The following is a 17,263-nucleotide window of genomic DNA, read 5'->3' as shown; positions in this document are numbered from 1 at the left end:
CAATCGAGATATAAGATTATACAATTTGACGTGCTGCATAATCCATTCCACTATGTTGACATTGATAATATATGAAAAAAACTACAGATGTTGAAGTGGGGACAAACTCTTCCCTATATACATAGAGGGCTTACTGCCTACCATTCTTACTTCATCCTTTTTCCTTCATCTTCATTCAAAATCTGATTCCAAAAATCACTAACCATAAGAGGAAGCCCTTCTCTCAGCGAGACTTTTAGCTCCCAGTTCAGCAGTTCCTTTGCTTTACTAATGTCTGGTTTCCTCATATGGGGATCATCTGCCATATTTGGTTTGTATTCTATAGTAGCACTTGGATCAATTATGTCCTTGACAACCTGTGTATTTATGAAAAGATGACAACTAGAGTATACTAATAAAAATAATAACTTATGTCTCTGTCCTCTCCTCCTTCCCCTCAATACTCATACTGAGGAGTAACTGTAACTGAATAGAGTGTTTTCAGTTTCATGCAATGCATGGGACACATCTCTAGTTAAGCTAAAAAAATGAAAAAAAGAGAGGCCAAGAAGAAGACAATACCTGAGCAAGTTCTAACATGTTGAACTCTCTTGGATTACCCAGGTTGAAAGGTCCAACTTGCTCACCTTCCATCAACACCACTAGCCCATCAACCTGTAAGTCAAAAAAAATTAGCTCTCAGTTGCATCATTACAGAGTAGCATAGAGATTCACAAGTACTGGCCAAATAAAAATATTCTCATATGAAGCAAATCCCCAAAGTATTTCGTTGATATTAACTTGTCCAGCTTAAAATCTTTACATTCTTCTTTTGACTAACCACAATCTTTACATTCTGAAATCAAATTTCTATCATACAAAAATCATAAGAAACAGAAAACAAATTTCAGTTAACCTTCCAAACGCTATTTTTCTTTGCTTTACGGATTCTCTCTGTTATTCATAAAAGTCCATTTTCACTTGAATGGTCATCTTATTGGGTATCAAAACATTTTTCTGACAAGATAAGCAGGTCATAAAAACTCAAGTATTTTTTATAAGAAAGTTACGAAATTTTGTCCCTGAAATTTCAGGTAAATGGTTATCAATTTTCACAATATTTGTAAATATTTCTAGGACATATTTCATTAAAATAGTATCCTCAACCAATGTATATTTAACATAATTTCTTCTGAAAAGCAAGGTCTATCTAGGTTTCTTTAAAACTCCAAGTCATATCTAATAGGCTATTTTTCAAATGCAGTGCTCAATAGTTAAAACTTGACCCAGCAAATGGATTCTTTCTGCTAACCATAAACCTGTGCTAAACAAATGGTATGCATGACTAATAGCATAAACAAAAAAGATTCAAAACTATGTAAAGTTTCAAAAAAAGAGTTTAGACAACTATACCAAATCAGACACATATTGGAAGCTTTTATTTTGCTTCCCATCACCATATACAATCATTGGTTGTTTGCGAATTGCCTGGAAACATGGACATAAAGGTATGAGGCACAATAACCCCCTCTAAGGCCCAGAGAAACACAAGAATGAGAGAGGAGCCAAACCTGTGCAATAAAATTGCTTACTACACGACCATCATCTAAACACATCCGAGGTCTATATGTGTTAAAAATTCTAGCAATTCGAACCTAATAACCAGCAAGACTCGTTTCAGTCTCAATATAAAATGAAATCATAAAATGCCAAACAAGTTACTCATACATGAGTAATAAGACAAATTTAGGAACTTCATTAATGATGATTAGAATATTTTGGCAACTCTTCACTATCTTTATTCTTCAATAATGACTCTCCCTGTATTAAAAAGGGTCAATACAGGATTTCTATGCTACCAACACAATCACTTCCAGTCTTAAGAACTCAACCTTTTTCCCATGGCCATGAGCGAAAATAGTATTGATCAGAATGATTATATCACCATTTGAATACAGTGGATACAATATACAAGAGTGGGAGTTTAACAAGTTGTAAATCACTTAAGCATACTGAGTTTTTTAGCTCATTAGTTACATCTCACTTTAATTTTCGAGGAGAACTAATCGTTTGAAGAATTATTGGATTGACAAATAAAGCATCATGAGTAGAATAGGCAAGAGCGCAATGACAAAACAAGATGCACCCATATTCTAAGTATCGTAATGGTATAGTATAGCAGCGCAGAACTTCTTAGCCAATACCCAATAACATAGACATTAACGTAGATAACTTAAAATAGCCAGTTAGGCACAGATTGATTATATAAGCCACCTCAACTCCAGCACCTCGATGATAATCCATTGACAGGGTTTCTACAGTTCGCTTTCCTTCATTATAACAGCTCCTCTCACCTAAAATTTTCACGTATTTTCAAACTATTGAACCACAATACATATGTCAAGTATGACTGCAGTACAAGAAAACTTTAAATCTCTTTACATTTAGAAGCCGACCTATTAGATTTACATTCCCCCAGTAAGTCTCCTTCTGGGGATGCTCAAGTGGATCACCGTAAACCTCACTGGTACTAGTAAGAAGGAACCTTGCACCAATCCTCTTCGCGAGTCCCAGCATATTAAGGGTGCCCATCACGTTTGTCTTGTGAGTCCTATATAGTTAAGGGTCTCAAAATAACAGTAAGATGAAACCCAACCAATCTCAATTTCTGAGTTTAAAACACTATAATTGAGTGAATATGAAAAAAAATTATGCCCATCGCCGATCAATAATGATTCAAAGATGAAGGATATAATGGTCTTGATGGGATTGTACTTGTAATGCACAGGCGAAGTAGGGTAAGCCAAGTGATAGATCTGATCGACTTCCAAAAGAATTGGTTCAACCACATCATGACGAATGAGCTCAAATTATGGGTTCCCAAATAGGTGAACTAAATTTTCCTTCCTCCTAGTGAAAAAATTATTGATCACAATGACATCATTTCCCTTGGTAATAAGCTTGTCGACGAGGTGACTTCCTATAAAACCTGCCCCTTCGGTGACCACAATCCTTGAACGCTGGTGACTAAGTACGACTGGGACTCTCCCCACTTTGCCTCCCAACCCATAAGATGAACTGGAAACCTCATCATGTCACGTCAAGCCCGTAGAGAAGGATCTGGGAACGAAGGGATGGGATTTAGATGGGGAAAGATGAGAGAGGGTGGGTTGAATGATGAAAAATGTGGAGCTAATAAAAACACCCACTAAGATAAAGAGAAGCCTTTGTTCTTTCAATAGATAGTTGATCGATCTGGGAAGGGATCTAGGATGTTTAAGGGTTTTGGGTGAATATGGTGGAGCTGTCTGTGCACCCAGCATCTCTTCGTCCCGTCTATGATTTAAGCTGGTTTGCTTATATGGCTGCTTCATATTTTAAGAATCGGTATTTAACTGCACAGTTTCTGAGCGTTGAAAATAATGAGAAAGTGAAAAGAGGGACTTGGAATGTGGGTGTAGATGTGAGCATTGGAGAACGACTTTGTCATACTGAATGGGCCTTAAACTTCGAGCTTATATTCTTGTTTCAAAAAATCTTATTTATTTGAGCAATAAGCAGAACAAGGAAGGGAGAGGATGTTTGTTGAATGATAGTTATGGTGGAAAAGAAAAGGCATAAATGCAAAGGAAATCAACCCTGCCAAAACCATTAGCTGCTTCTAAATCTGAGATCCAATATTGGATTGCCCAGAGGCTTTTAATGTCTAATTGGCTTGTTAGTAAGGCGTAAGACCTAATTCATCAAAATTTGTCAAATCTAATTATGTGCATGCTGCTCATAATGCACTCACCGACTCATATAATGGTAAAATTTTACTAAAAACAAGCACTTCAACATTTATGATTTAAAAATAAATAAATATATAAATATGTTAAACATAAATCACATCTACTGCGATTAACAAAGGGCCGAGTAATGTGACCATTTTCGCCCATGAAATGTGTAGCCCAAATAAGGCTATCGTAGGCCCGTTTTGTTCACAGCCCAGAAAACGGGCGGCCCCTTGTTTATCAGGGGTCGTCCTTCCCCTATCCCGCCTCTGATGCTATTAGGGTTTCAAGTGTTCGGGAGTACCATACCTGCTTTTCACCGGAGAAAATGGGTAAGTCCGTCGCCGAAATAATTTCAGATTTGGGTTATATATTCTTAACTTTTCCATTCGAAATCTGAACTTTTGGATTGGATCTGCATTGTATATTGACGGCATTGAAGCGAGGATAAAGGTGCACGAGTTGAGGAATAAAACAAAGGCAGATCTACTCAGCCAGTTGAAGGATCTCAAGGCAGAGCTCGCTCTACTTCGAGTCGCCAAGGTCACCGGCGGTGCCCCTAACAAGCTCTCTAAGATGTAATAATCCTCTGTTCTGTATACAAGTCTTATGGCACTTCTAATGTTAAAATTTATGAACTGATTGGGAGAAACGGTTGTTTGGTGACTTTGCAGTAAGGTGGTGAGGCTGTCAATAGCGCAGGTGTTGACTGTTATTTCCCAGAAGCAGAAAGCGGCTCTGAGAGAGGCTTACAAAAACAAGAAGTATTTGCCTCTTGATCTCCGTCCCAAGAAGACCCGAGCCATTCGCAGGCGTCTCACAAAACACCAGGTTTTATTTATTCTATATTGTAGTTTGTGCATTTTCTGACTTCCTTTGTAATTTGTTTGTTTGTTTGAAAGGTTGCATTATTAATTTGTGGAGCAACTGGTTGATGACAAACTTTAAAAGATAAAAAATAACTTTGTTATATGTCTATGATATGATATTCTTAGAACGTTAGATGAGTCGAAAAGTTTGCATTCTTCAAACTTAGATGTCGAATTATGATTTCTGCTTTTGGGTTATATAGGGCATGATAACGACTAGCTTACGAGCATGATAATTTCTTGGTATTTATGTTTAAAGAACGTGGTACAAGAGGTTGAGTTCTGTTAGTTTTTATGGGCTTTTTTCTTATATTTCGTACGTCTTAAAATTTATTTATTTATTTATTTTTTGTGTTGGATTGATTTAAGATATTTTAGTCTCGTAATGGAGAATCTTAGAGAAGTCTTTGACGATTGGTTAGGATAGGATTGATTTAAGCCATTTTAGTCTCGTAATGGAGAATCTTAGAGGCCCTCTGTATGAGAGGATCTGAGGGTAGAATGGATTTGTATCATTGATCATAAATATTTCGTTTTAATAAATTATTCCTGGGGATTGGGTACATAATGTGACAGTCTAGTTTCATGGTGTCGTTAAAGCAGTGATGCTAGAGTTCTTCTAGTTGATGTAAGTGCTGATGTCTGAGAAGACCGAATTCAATTTCACAACTTGTATGAGAGCGCTTGAGGAGCAATTCCTTTATTCACAGAAGCACGGCACAGAATATTGTCTCTAAGGAACCAAATTCAAACTTCCTATGTTGGATGGCAAGGCAACAATAAAACATTAAAACTACAGCCACCCATATGGGTTTATTTCAACATTCTATCTAACAAAAAAAACTTGCCCATATACTATTTCCATGGTCGTTCAGGTTCAAATAACCCTAACAAACCTTCCAAACCAACCATATAAAACTAAAAAATAAAACTTACGAAGTCAAGAAGCTGGAAGAAAGTTGGGCGATTTTGCACAGATATGACTTGGTTAGAGGCAAAATGAGTACCAATACCCCTGGATAAGGTAGTCCTATCGGCTGCTGCTTGATTGATCAAGTTGTCCACATCAACATCTGTATGAGAGCCCTTGGATAGCGATTCCTTTATTAACAGAAGCATTTATGGAATCTGAAAAATGGGCTAAAGTAATTAGGTTATTGAGGTTTGGCTAATTGTCAAGGCAGAATTTTTATCCTCAGCTTTGATTTACATCATTTTCTTGTCTCGTTATTAAAAAAAATTCCATTACTTCATTCAATTCTTGAATGAAATAATCAATCGTTTGTCTGCAGGGATGGTTTTTTTTTTCATTTGTTTAACTTGTACAAATCTTGTTTGGAAATTGGAAAATACTTGTTTGTTTAAACCATAGTTGAATTGGTTGAAAGTTCTTGGCTTGCTTGATCTGCACTCTTTTACCCCCGGTTTACTAATGCCCATGCTCTTATAAATGTGGTTTATCTTAAACTGTTCTCCCAATTTGGCGGGTGTAGGCATCATTGAAGACAGAGCGTGAAAATAAGAAGGAGATGTACTTTCCATTGAGGAAGTATGCCATCAAAGTGTAGGGTAATCCATTCTCTAGACCAGTCAAGTTCATGTATTGAATATTAGGTTCGGATGCTGCCATTCGATGGGCATTCTAATTTTTCAAGCCCTCTATTTTTGTTTGACGTCCCTGTATGCTGCTTCACATTATAATTTCCAAAAGTTATCAAATTACAAAGATCTTGCTTAGAAATTATTCTTGTGTGCGTGGATGGCAGTGATTTATTAGTTTTTTGCAATGCTTGTTAATTTGGTAATTTCATTTTGCCATTGAACTTGGCTTTGCGTCCAGATTTTGGTTTCGGTTTCATGTGGATCTAGACTCCTTTAGTTGAGAGAATATTCGTTGCATGGAAAGGATGCCATGTTTTCAAGGGAGCTCCGAAAGAATAAAAACAATTAGGTTTTTGATATATGTGTGTGTGTGTGTGTGTGTGTGTGTGTGTGTGTGTGTTTAGTATGTTGTAAACTAAATATGGATTTTTATTGATTAATAATTTGTTCAAGTTTCAATTCAAATTTTTATTTATAACTATTTGAATTGATTTTTAAAACTCATTTTTTAAATATTATTAGGATTTAACAGTTAATTTAATTTTTGGAGTTTTTATTGTTATTCCTCCTATTTCCTCACCACCTGTTCAGAAGCAGCGTCCGACGACGGCTCTCTTCCATCCCGTCACTTGTTCCCCAAAAGACAAAGCGTTGTCCATCAAGCCTATGCGCTTACACGCATATGAACAAAGCAGTTTTTAGGGCTATTCTATTCAACCATATAGTGGAATCCAATATCACGGCGTTGTTCTGTCCATTTTTAAGTAATAAGTTGACTTTTGAAATACGTCTTCTATACAGTACCCCCTACTGTTAAGAATTGTCAATAAAGAGTAGGTAATGCAAACTCGTTCTGGCGTTTCCCAAATATTTTAAAGGCACCATCGTTCGTCTCCAAATCATCGTTCATGTTTCCCAAATATTCTTCTCAAATCTCAATTATTCTGCGACTTTAACTTTGATTTGGGCTGGTGCCGTTGCAACTTTCCTGCCTCTTGGGGCTCTTTTCCATTCTCTGGTTTCATCAGTTGCTATTACCTTCTCCGTCTCTTAACCTGTATCAATCGCTAATCGCATCATCCTTTGAAAATTCCTATTTCTCCTTCCCATTTTATTACTTCCCTTCAGGAACCTTTACGACGACTTCATTTTCAGGTTCGCACGTGCCCAAGTGGAAATTCAAGTTTCATTATGACTTTAATTTCCTCGCCGCAATACGTTGAGTTATGTTTTCAACATCCACGAAGGCGTTGCCACACGGCCCCCGCCAGAGATAAATACGTAGCCAAGCAAACTATGCATGCCTCCATCAATTTGAATCTTCTAACTACACAAATAATTGTATTTAAAGTTAGTCCTGCTGGTAAGAAGTTACTCCCTCTTGTTCTTATTGAAAGATACTTTCAATCATTTTATAAATTTTAAGAAAAGTTAATTTTTTTCATATCTTAAAAAATGTTAAAATGTATAAGATCGTTTTGAACTTTGAGGTAACTGCATATGACTTTCCTTATTATTCAATATTTAAAATTAACCTCCTAACTTTTATTTTGATTTTATTTTTCAAAACCCCCTACTATAAATTAATTATTATTTTATTAATATAGTTATTGCCATGTCATATTAATGCAATACACATGACACATGATATAAAAAATATTTTTATTATTTTTTAACACAATTTAAGAAGGGGTACGATTATAATTTTTATTTTTAACACACACAATGATTCTCTTTTTTTTAGTTGAGTGATATTATTTTCATTGTTCACAAGTAATATGGTTTAAGAAAAAAATTGTCATTTTATTATTTTTATCAATTAAAATAGCCTTTTTATATTAAACAAGCAAAAAGAAAAATATCTAAAATATTTAAAAACAGGTAACAAAATGTTTATGATTCTTATCAATGATAATTTTTATATATTTTTCTTTTCACTTGTCTAATATAAAAGGCTATTTTAATTAATAACAAAACAATAATTATAATTTTTTAAAATTATTTTACCTGTAAATAATGAGAATAATATTGCTCAAATGAAAAATCATTGTGTGTGTTACAAATAAAAATTACAATTTCACCCTTGCTTAAATTGTGTTAAAAATAATAAAAATATTTTTTTCAAGTCATGTGCCATGTGTATTGTGTTAATATGACATGGCGATAACTATATTAATAAAATAATAGTTACTTAATGCCAATGGTAGGGGGTTTTGGAAAAACAAAATAAAAGTTCATGAGGGTTAATTTTAAACATTGAATGATGAGAGGGGTCATTTGCAATTTAAAGGGGTTGTATACATTTTAGTCTAAAAAAAATGAGATGTACTTCTTTTTTATCCTTAACTTTTAATAATGATATGACTATATTAAATACTTTGACGTTAATAAAAAATTATAAAATTAGAAAAAGTAGTTTAAATAAAAAGTAGTTTAAATATCACAAGATTACCTATATTTTGAATTAAAAATTACTTCTAGAAGGTATTTTACAAATAAGATCAGAGGGAGTAGCTCATAACTCATAAGGTCGTGAGATTAAATCTCGTTATTGATGTGAGGACCTTGTTAGTGGATAATTTGTAAATGCTCTAAGAGTTTGAAAACATGCATCTACTTTTGATTATAAAAAGAGAGCGAAATGAAAATTATAATTATGTAAAGATGAAAGTTGAATTTATCATAACTTGTTTTATTTTTCAAAGGGTGAAGGTGTATTTTTGCCTTTGAAGTATTCTACAAGGGGTGGCTAGCCTTAAACTATTTGGTGTAATATTTTCACCCCCTAAAGTAATTAAAAACTAGCATTCTCCACTTGATATTAAATACTCACGAACAAATATTATCCATTAGTTAGTACAACTATTTTCTCTCATAACATATTAATGGTCAACATCAATTATTTAACATTGGGGTAGAAAATTTCACATTTTAACTACTTTAAGAATAAAGATGCTACATTAAATAATTTAGAGTACTAAGTACATTTTGAAAAATACTTCAAGCATAAAAGTGCACCTTTACTCTCTTTTAAAATTATTTGGGTTAAAATCTAATTTTGGCCTTAAGCCTAATTATTTGGACTAACAATAATAATTTTAGCCCAAGTCCATCCAAGTTTTTTAAAAAGGAGAAAGTTATGAGAAAATTTGATCAAACAATACACCATTTAAGTGGAAGCAGAGGAAGTTTTGATAAAAATTGCAATTATTTATCCTAAAAGAGCATGAACTATGGAAAAAATTGACAATTGGTGAAGCCACACACACAATGACTTAAACTCTTTAACTTTTCAGCTCTACAAACACATTTTTTCAACAATTCTAATTGCTTAATGCAAAACTCATATTGACCCTGCATCATTCTTTACTTCTTCATCCAGTGTGACTTTTTTTATCTTTTAACAGATCTGACACAATGTCCTTAGCTTGCATCCAACAAAGAGCACTGAAATTTTCCAACAACTAATAGAGCACCAACTCTTAGCAGAACAATAATAATAGTGAGCCAATACTTTTCCTTTTAGTTGTTCATCTTTTATTTGTTGTAATTTCCTTTTTATCCTCATCAATACCATGTTTGCTTTTAATATGCAAGTCTTGCATGTTTTTCTATATTTATTTCTAAATTTGCTTTATTGTTAAATACTTCTATTCAAGAAAATTGTAATAAAGGACCTATGAAATCATCATTTGATTTTTTTTTTTTTTGAATAATAGCTGGACGCTTCATTCAAAAGAATGGAAACCAAAGGAACATACACAAAGACAAGTTAAGACTGATAAAACAAAATCAAAAAATCCACCCAACAAAACAAGCTAGCCAGGAGAATGGTCAAACAAGTTATAAACATTCGGAGGATCAAAGGCCAACACTCACCTTTTGATTTTAGAAGTAAAAAAACATGGCACTTTTTGAGTACAAAAACACCAACAACAAAAAATATATAATTTTTTATTTTTTTCGGATCAAACTGACATGCATTCGTAAAATGAAAATTACAAGAAAACAAATCAATTATCGTTCACTCCTCCTGATAAGAAAGGGGGAGAATGATCAAATTCATAATTTTTGATTGTTTAATACGAAAATGGAAGGGTCATTTAATGGAAGCGTTCTTCGACACGTAATTGACCTTAGCCAGTTCATGCCATGCCGCGCGATGGCAAGCAGGCAAGTTGCTGCCAGTCAGAAGTGCATAATTAATCTTACGATTTCAGATTTCTTATTTGAATTTAATGTCGTGTTGAACGATCACGTCCACTTGAGCAGCTGTATGCGCCTTTCTGAAAACTTTTTTTTTTTTTTGAGATTATCTTTCTCGAAATATTGAAGGCAAATAAACTTATTAATATTTGAATTAATTCTCGTCAAGAGATTTCAGTTTCTGGGAATTCGCCGTTTCCTTCCTGCAATTTGATGTAATTGTGTATACTTTTTTATACGCACGTTGAAACTATCAATTGCTTCAATGGTTGGGAGCCGACTATTGAGAATATCGACGTGTGCACACTTGATAATTTTAATTTGCTGGTCTTTTCTTCTTCTTCTTCTGTTTGGAGAGGATAAGTCAAGCTTGACTTGCGAATTGACCTTGAAAGCTTAATTTTAATTTATCTCCTCAAGACCTCAACGATGAGATTACAATATGAGATGAGACTTAAAATTTACAAAGAGAATTCTTTTCGAACATGGTTAAATGTAAGATGAGTCACGAGAGCATGTTAATTAACGGTTCACGAATTTAAAATGGTCTGGTTTAGATAAAAATAATAATTATTGTATAAAACTGCGCAAAAATGTATAAATTTCGGAATTGATCGCTAGAAGAATTAAAATTTAATTGTTTAATAATATGTTCATTTCTTCCCGAGTTAAATCACGCCGTAATAGTTGACGGCCGGTGATTATTTGCCAGTCCTGATTATAATGATCACGATAGAAAGTCGATATCAAGTGCCTTTTAAAATTGCCCGATTGTTAAATGTTTTACCCCAGTTTCTTCGATTGATACCCGTAGATTTTTTTACGCCCACGTAGAATACATTGAATACAATCCCAAATCTACGAATACAGAAACAAATATCTAACCTTGGGTTAATTAGTATATTAGTTGGAACAAAAAGTCTCTCAATTTTATGGCTTGCCTGTCCCCAAAGAGACCTTTCATTGTGTTTCAAATCACCTCACTCGTTTTCATTTGTGGGCTCCACAGTCTATATATATACCCCACCTATTCTCTCTTCCATTCCCCCACCGCTCCCGGTCCCCGTTGATTTCAATTTGAATTTCCCATCAAATTTTTAAATTCATAGCTAACGACCAGAACCTGTTTATTAAAATACGATGAGAGGCTTCTGCGTTCAACCCAGAACGTCGTCGTTCTCCGTTTCCCGTCATTCTCTGCCGTCGTCTCCTTATCGCAGCCCTGCTTCTAGTTTCGAAGAAGCTGAAGCTTTGATTCTGAAATGGAACGGCGAGACTTCTTCATATGCCAAAGTCACCTCTCTCTTCCACCACGACAAAACCGAGGCCACTCAGTATATCAAGTGCGTCAACCATCTCCACCGGCTCATGCACTCCCTGGACTCGCGACAACTCGTTCTCGCCCAGAACTTGATGCAGATGGCCATGAAGAGGCTTCAGAAGGAGTTCTACCAAATTCTCTCCATAAATCGCGCTCACCTGGATCCCGAATCTGTCTCTGTTAGATCCTCTCGGACCTCCATCAGCACCTCCGATTACGATGAAACTGATGATGGCTCGCCGGACCGCGAAATTCGAGAAGTAGGCGATTCGATCTCTGAAGTCGAACTGGTGTCTTCCATTGCCATGGAAAACCTGAGGTCGATTGCTGAGTGTATGATCTCATGCGGTTATTCAAAGGAATGTGCCAGCGTGTACGTAAGTATCAGGAAGTCGATCATCATTGAAGGCCTTTATCGTCTCAACGTTGACAAATTGAGCTCGTCCAAGATTCATAAGATGGATTGGGAAGCTCTCGAGTTGAAAATCAAGAGTTGGTTGGAGGCGGTGAACGTTTCGGTGAAGACGCTCTTCAACGGGGAGAGAATCTTATGCGACCATGTTTTTGGCGCTTCGCAATCCATTAGAGCATCTTGCTTCGCCGAAATTTCTAGTGATGGAGCCACTTGTCTGTTCCGATTACCCGAACTCGTCGCCAAATCAAAGAAATCGCCGCCGGAGAAGATATTTCGGATGCTGGACATGTACGCTGAATTATCTGCACTGTGGCCGGAGATCGAATCCATCTTTGCGTTCGATTCAACCTCTGCTATTCGATCTCAAGGGCTCACATCACTTACTCAGCTCAGCGAATCAGTGAGAACGGTGTTCTTAGAATTCGAGTCCACGATCAAAAAGCACTCTTCCAGGTCTTCGGTAAGCGACGGAGGCGTCCACCCACTGACAAAACAGGCAATGAGCTACCTCTCGCTTCTCACAGATTACGACAACACACTCTCTGACATGTTCGCCGGCTGGCCTTCTCTGCCAAATTTGCCGTTGCCATCGCCTCCGGAGACTTCCCGAGATAGTTCAGACTCCGATAACTCGTCAGCGCATCCTTCGTTCTCCGCGAGGATAGCTTGGCTAATTCTCGTCCTCCTTTGTAAACTGGACGGCAAAGCAGCGTATTACAAGGACGGTTCCTTGGGCTACTTGTTTCTCGCAAATAATCTGCATCATGTCATCGACAGAGTCCGCAACTCGACCTTGCAGACGGTCCTGGGCTACGAGTGGATAGTGAAGCACGAAGAGAAGATGAAATGGTTCGTAGCGAACTACGAGAAGGTGGCATGGGGGCAAGTCTTCTCGTCACTGCCTGAAAACCCAAAGGCGGCGTTATCGCCGGCGGAGGCGAAGGTGATGTTTGAGAACTTCAACTTCAATTTCGAGAAAGCATACCGGAAGCAGAACTCATTTGTGGTGGCAGATCGGACGCTGAGAGACGAAATCACGGGATCAATTGCGAGAAAAGTAGTCCCAGTTTATCGGGAATTTTATGATGCGCACAGGATTCTTGGGGGTTCGTGGAGAGAAATGAGAGAGCATGTCCCATTCACTCCCGAAGACGTGGCGAGTTACGTATCGAATCTCTTCTTTGCGAGGACGATCCAGTAGCACACCGTCGTCGTCGTCGTCCATAACAAACATCATGTCCTCCGTGCAGCATTCAGATTTCACAAACGTATTCCCTCCGATAACTTCATCAGGAAAAACCTGGTGAAGAAAAAGCATCACAGACTCGATTCACTAATTCTAAATAACCTGTGGTGAAAGCAGTTGAAATTCGTCAAGTACTAACATTTATGTTGGTTATGAGTAGTTGTTGCAAATCCAAAGATATATGAATCCAAAAGCTCGCTGTCTGTAATTTCAGAAGCATGCAGTTCTCGTTCGGTAACTTTTCCCAACACATCTAGAAGCGCACAGCTATCAGCATGTACGACGCACGACTTCTTATTCGGATCTCAACTCGTTTCTCTCAAAATGCTCCGGCAATCATCATCGATCAATATGCTCAATGTATTAAAAAAAAAAATTAATTAATGGTTTGTATGGAACCACATGGTCACGATGAACGGCGCAATTTTTGTCTTCCGTACAAATATGTTATTATTTCTTCCATTTATTTCATATGATTCTGTGTGGTTTTATTGATATATATTTTGAATTTTTTACACAGCTTAGAATAATTTAAACATTACAAATAAAAGTACAACATTTTAGTTAAAAAAAAACTAAATAATCTTTTATCCTGTACATCGTGCATAAAGACAGATATCAACGTTGCAGCACGAACGTAACCCTTTCCCACTAATCATATCAACAAAGATCGATGTGCTCAAATAAATTTTATAAGCGCACCCATTGCGCCTACTAGAGAAAAAACAAAAAAAAAAATCACAAATATTAAAGTAAACAGTATACCAAAAAGGACAAACCGCAATCAGTCGTCTCAAGCTCGTACCCTAAATATGCAGCTGTATGAAATATTAGTTGGGAGAGTTTTGCTGCTGGTATAGTCTTATTTAGTCGACCCATGAATAATGGGTAATTATATATTAAAAAAAGGACAAACCGCAGACGTTTATTGGAATTAGGATGGATATAAGAAACCAAGCTGTTGAGTTTATGCACACAATCAACTCACCATAAAGTCAATAAATCCCCGCCGCATTTATATACATACATATGAAGCAGACTAATTGGCTCATTTATCACAGAATTACTTGTGATCTCAGCAGCCAGGGGCGGGCTGATCTGGTGGCCGCGCTACACACTGCCATCCAGTGCAGTGATGAAGAAGCTGTTTGAGATCCTCTGTAGGAGGTGACACTGTCCATGTTGTATAGTGCTGACTGGGATGAAATGCGGTAGCTCCCACGCTCTTCGTCTCAGTCATCAAGCCTGCCTGAGTTCCACTTATGAACAAGTCTCCTTCAGACCATATGTGACCACTCGCTGCTGCTTCCTTGTCTCCTGCCTGCAACCATGTACACCATCTAAATAATTACCCAACTCATCAAATTTTCACATCTGATTGGTCAAGTGTCACTCAATTTTCCAGTGCAAAAAAAAAAAAAAAAAAATTGCACACTTTAGGTCGGTCTTTGAATTAGCCGATCAGCAGTTCAGCACACCAGGTTCCCCATTCCCATACCCGCTAACATAGACAGCTAAAAAATGGCCGTTCACACAACCAACACCTCAACCCAAATAAGAGACCAGACCAGAAACCAATGTACAGATGAAAGGGCTCCTAGTTATTAGAAACCAGATGAAGACAACAAATAGATGTGCAGATAATCTTGCCCATTGTCTACACTCCAGATATGGATCGTGCTGGGAGCTCAACCATAAATGGACGCATTCTGATCCAATTCCCCATAGTCACTGTCAATTTTGTGGTAAAATTGTTGGCTCCAAAACCAGCCACCCAGTTGCAAAATGTGAAAGAATTCCAGCAGATATGAAAATTGGAAAATACTACTTTTTGGCAAGGCCAAGAGATATTATAATTCGGTGCAGTTGAGAACATATTAATGGAATCGCATGTAAAGAACACAAGAGGAAACTTCAGATAGAGATTTCACACATACTAAGAAGTGATTTAGACTATAAAACAAGTAGTTTGGCCTCTAATACATTCAGTGTTGTAGTTGAAATCAACATAAAATCCACGGGCAAACTGAAAGCAAGCAATGAAGAGAACGTGGATGGATAAATCCCACTAAATTATGCAAGAAACAACTGTAGGTGCTCTGAAACCAAATGATGAAAAATATGGGCAAAAATAAAACTTCTTGATTATCTCAGTAACACTTCCACCTAAGGATAATAGCCAGAAAAACATAGATTTTGATACCTTTTCAGAAAGATACTTAAATGCTACTTTCTTCTGCCCTGCTTCATAGATGTTGCACTGTGAGAATATCTGTTATCAATGTACGAGGCAAATAAGACTTTTGCATATCCTTAAAGATTCAAAATTCATCATCAAGAGTAATTCCAATTGATTAACACATCATCACCTGTGACTCCACGCTTGCACAAACAGCATATATGCCCCAATTTCTGGTGTAATTGTTGTACAGGTGTACTTTTGCAAATCTTACACGAGGATGCCGCTGTCGTGTCCCATCAAAGAAACAATGGTGAATGGTCACCCTTATGCATCTATCACCAGTATGTGAGGGATCTGCGCCAATAAGCATCGTTTTGTCATGCTGAGAAAAATGACACCTGTAGATGGTCAAGGAACATTTGTTCAGTGAACAATAGAAAAGGCCAAATAATGAGAAATCTCAGAATATGCAATTTATCTAACCTAGAAATAGTAATATCTGTGCTTTCTCGTGTAATATCTATCAAGCCATCATCAAAATCACGGAGGCTACAACGATCTATCCATATGTGCTTTGAATTAGGCTTGATCTGAATGCCATCTACATCAGGTCCTCTACCACCTTCTAACTCTAAGTTGCAAATTATTACATGTTCACATTCCTTCAGCCGCAAACCCTTTCCAGTGAGTTTAATCCTTTGACCTCGGCCATCAATAGTCTTGTAAGATGACACATTCAGGTAAGATGAAAGATGAATAGTTCCGGAAACCTCAAATACAATCCACAATGGTTCTTTTCTGCGACAACCATCACGAAGTGATCCTGGCCCATCATCTGTGGTCAGAAAAACGACCAGAAGCATGTCAGAATAAAAAGTCCACTGCAATACCATATATCATGTGCGTCTGTCTCTCACTCTCACATATCAGAGACAGCAAAGAGCCAAATGGGACTTCAGTCTGTCGTCAAGAGTTACAAAAGTTGACGTATGGTTGATCATTCATATATTTTAGAACCAGAGCTCCCCTAGTCCTCACAGATCACAATATTTCCCAGGAAACTTAATTGTATGGGCAAAAAAAGCTTTATGCAAGAAAGTTCAAATCCTTCCGCATAGCAAATTGGAATATAACAACCCATGGTTAATTTTGTAAGAGAAGTCACGGGAAACCAATCATAAACATTGCAAGGCATTGCAAGATTCGAAGTCACAATGTGATGTCTAATCAAGAGAAGCAAGGAAAAGTAAAATGAAGAACCTAAAGATAAACTTGTTAAAAAAAAAAAAAAAAGATAGAAGAAAACTAAAGATAAACATGATAAAAACAAAAAAGGTAACAATTAATATCAATTAAACCCCAGATCCGCAAAACGGCGCGAAAGGCATATCTTAAAGACATGAAATCAAATGAAGAAGCGAAAATCAGAATTAGAGAGAACCTGCTAAGGTCGTGACGTGATAAAGGGGACCATGAAGCCCACCAATGGCACAGCCACCAAAGCCTTCAGCTCGGGCGGCGAGAGCACGCAAAGTGGAGTCGACATGGGAATAAGGTAAGAGAGCATTCCGGCGATGAAGTGGCCGTGAGAGGAGGAGCTGAGATTGGGATCGGAAGGTGAGGCGGAGCAGCGTATATATAGGACGGTGGTGTGGGGTAGTTGATCGGAG

General features: G+C 36.9%; 3 protein-coding genes and 1 pseudogene across 3 annotated transcripts; 2 read left to right on the top strand and 2 right to left on the bottom strand.

Annotated features, from left to right (window-relative positions):
* Positions 1-146: 146 nt before the first annotated feature.
* On the bottom strand, positions 147-3,353 carry LOC129304357 (UDP-glucuronic acid decarboxylase 1-like; annotated as a pseudogene).
* A 596-nt stretch (positions 3,354-3,949) lies between these two features.
* On the top strand, positions 3,950-6,362 carry LOC129306419 (60S ribosomal protein L35-like). Its single transcript, XM_054947030.1, has 4 exons — positions 3,950-4,084; positions 4,195-4,330; positions 4,427-4,583; positions 6,115-6,362. Exons 1-4 carry the CDS (start codon positions 4,081-4,083, stop codon positions 6,187-6,189), a joined length of 372 nt encoding a protein of 123 aa, XP_054803005.1. The 5' UTR covers positions 3,950-4,080; the 3' UTR covers positions 6,190-6,362.
* A 5,128-nt stretch (positions 6,363-11,490) lies between these two features.
* LOC129306103 (exocyst complex component EXO70H1-like) lies at positions 11,491-13,908 on the top strand. The gene has a single exon (XM_054946463.1). The coding sequence runs from the start codon at positions 11,570-11,572 to the stop codon at positions 13,364-13,366; it is 1,797 nt and encodes a 598-aa protein (XP_054802438.1). The 5' UTR covers positions 11,491-11,569; the 3' UTR covers positions 13,367-13,908.
* Positions 13,909-14,281: 373 nt separating this feature from the next.
* Positions 14,282-17,263, bottom strand: LOC129305626 (probable pectate lyase 4; the record flags this gene model as incomplete). The annotated part of the gene is made up of 5 exons (XM_054945611.1): positions 14,282-14,732; positions 15,615-15,683; positions 15,781-15,991; positions 16,077-16,428; positions 17,035-17,263. Coding segments are annotated over 5 exons (1,107 nt in total), but the record flags the coding sequence as incomplete, so codon positions are not given.

The sequence above is a fragment of the Prosopis cineraria genome, unplaced genomic scaffold (genome assembly GCF_029017545.1).
Source record: "Prosopis cineraria cultivar Desert tree isolate PC_DT_omini unplaced genomic scaffold, ASM2901754v1 PC3, whole genome shotgun sequence".
NCBI lineage: Eukaryota > Viridiplantae > Streptophyta > Magnoliopsida > Fabales > Fabaceae > Prosopis > Prosopis cineraria.
The sequence above is the reverse complement of the archived record's forward strand: the minus strand, read 5'-3'. Positions and strand labels throughout refer to the sequence as shown.

Bases quoted from the DNA above. Each gene is read 5' to 3' on its own strand.
- LOC129306103 (XM_054946463.1), top strand. From the start codon at position 11,570: ATGAGAGGCTTCTGCGTTCAACCCAGAACGTCGTCGTTCTCCGTTTCC.
- LOC129306419 (XM_054947030.1), top strand. The intron at 4,331-4,426 runs GTAATAATCCTC...GTGACTTTGCAG, and splicing joins CCTAACAAGCTCTCTAAGAT to TAAGGTGGTGAGGCTGTCAA. The intron at 4,584-6,114 runs GTTTTATTTATT...TGGCGGGTGTAG, and splicing joins GGCGTCTCACAAAACACCAG to GCATCATTGAAGACAGAGCG.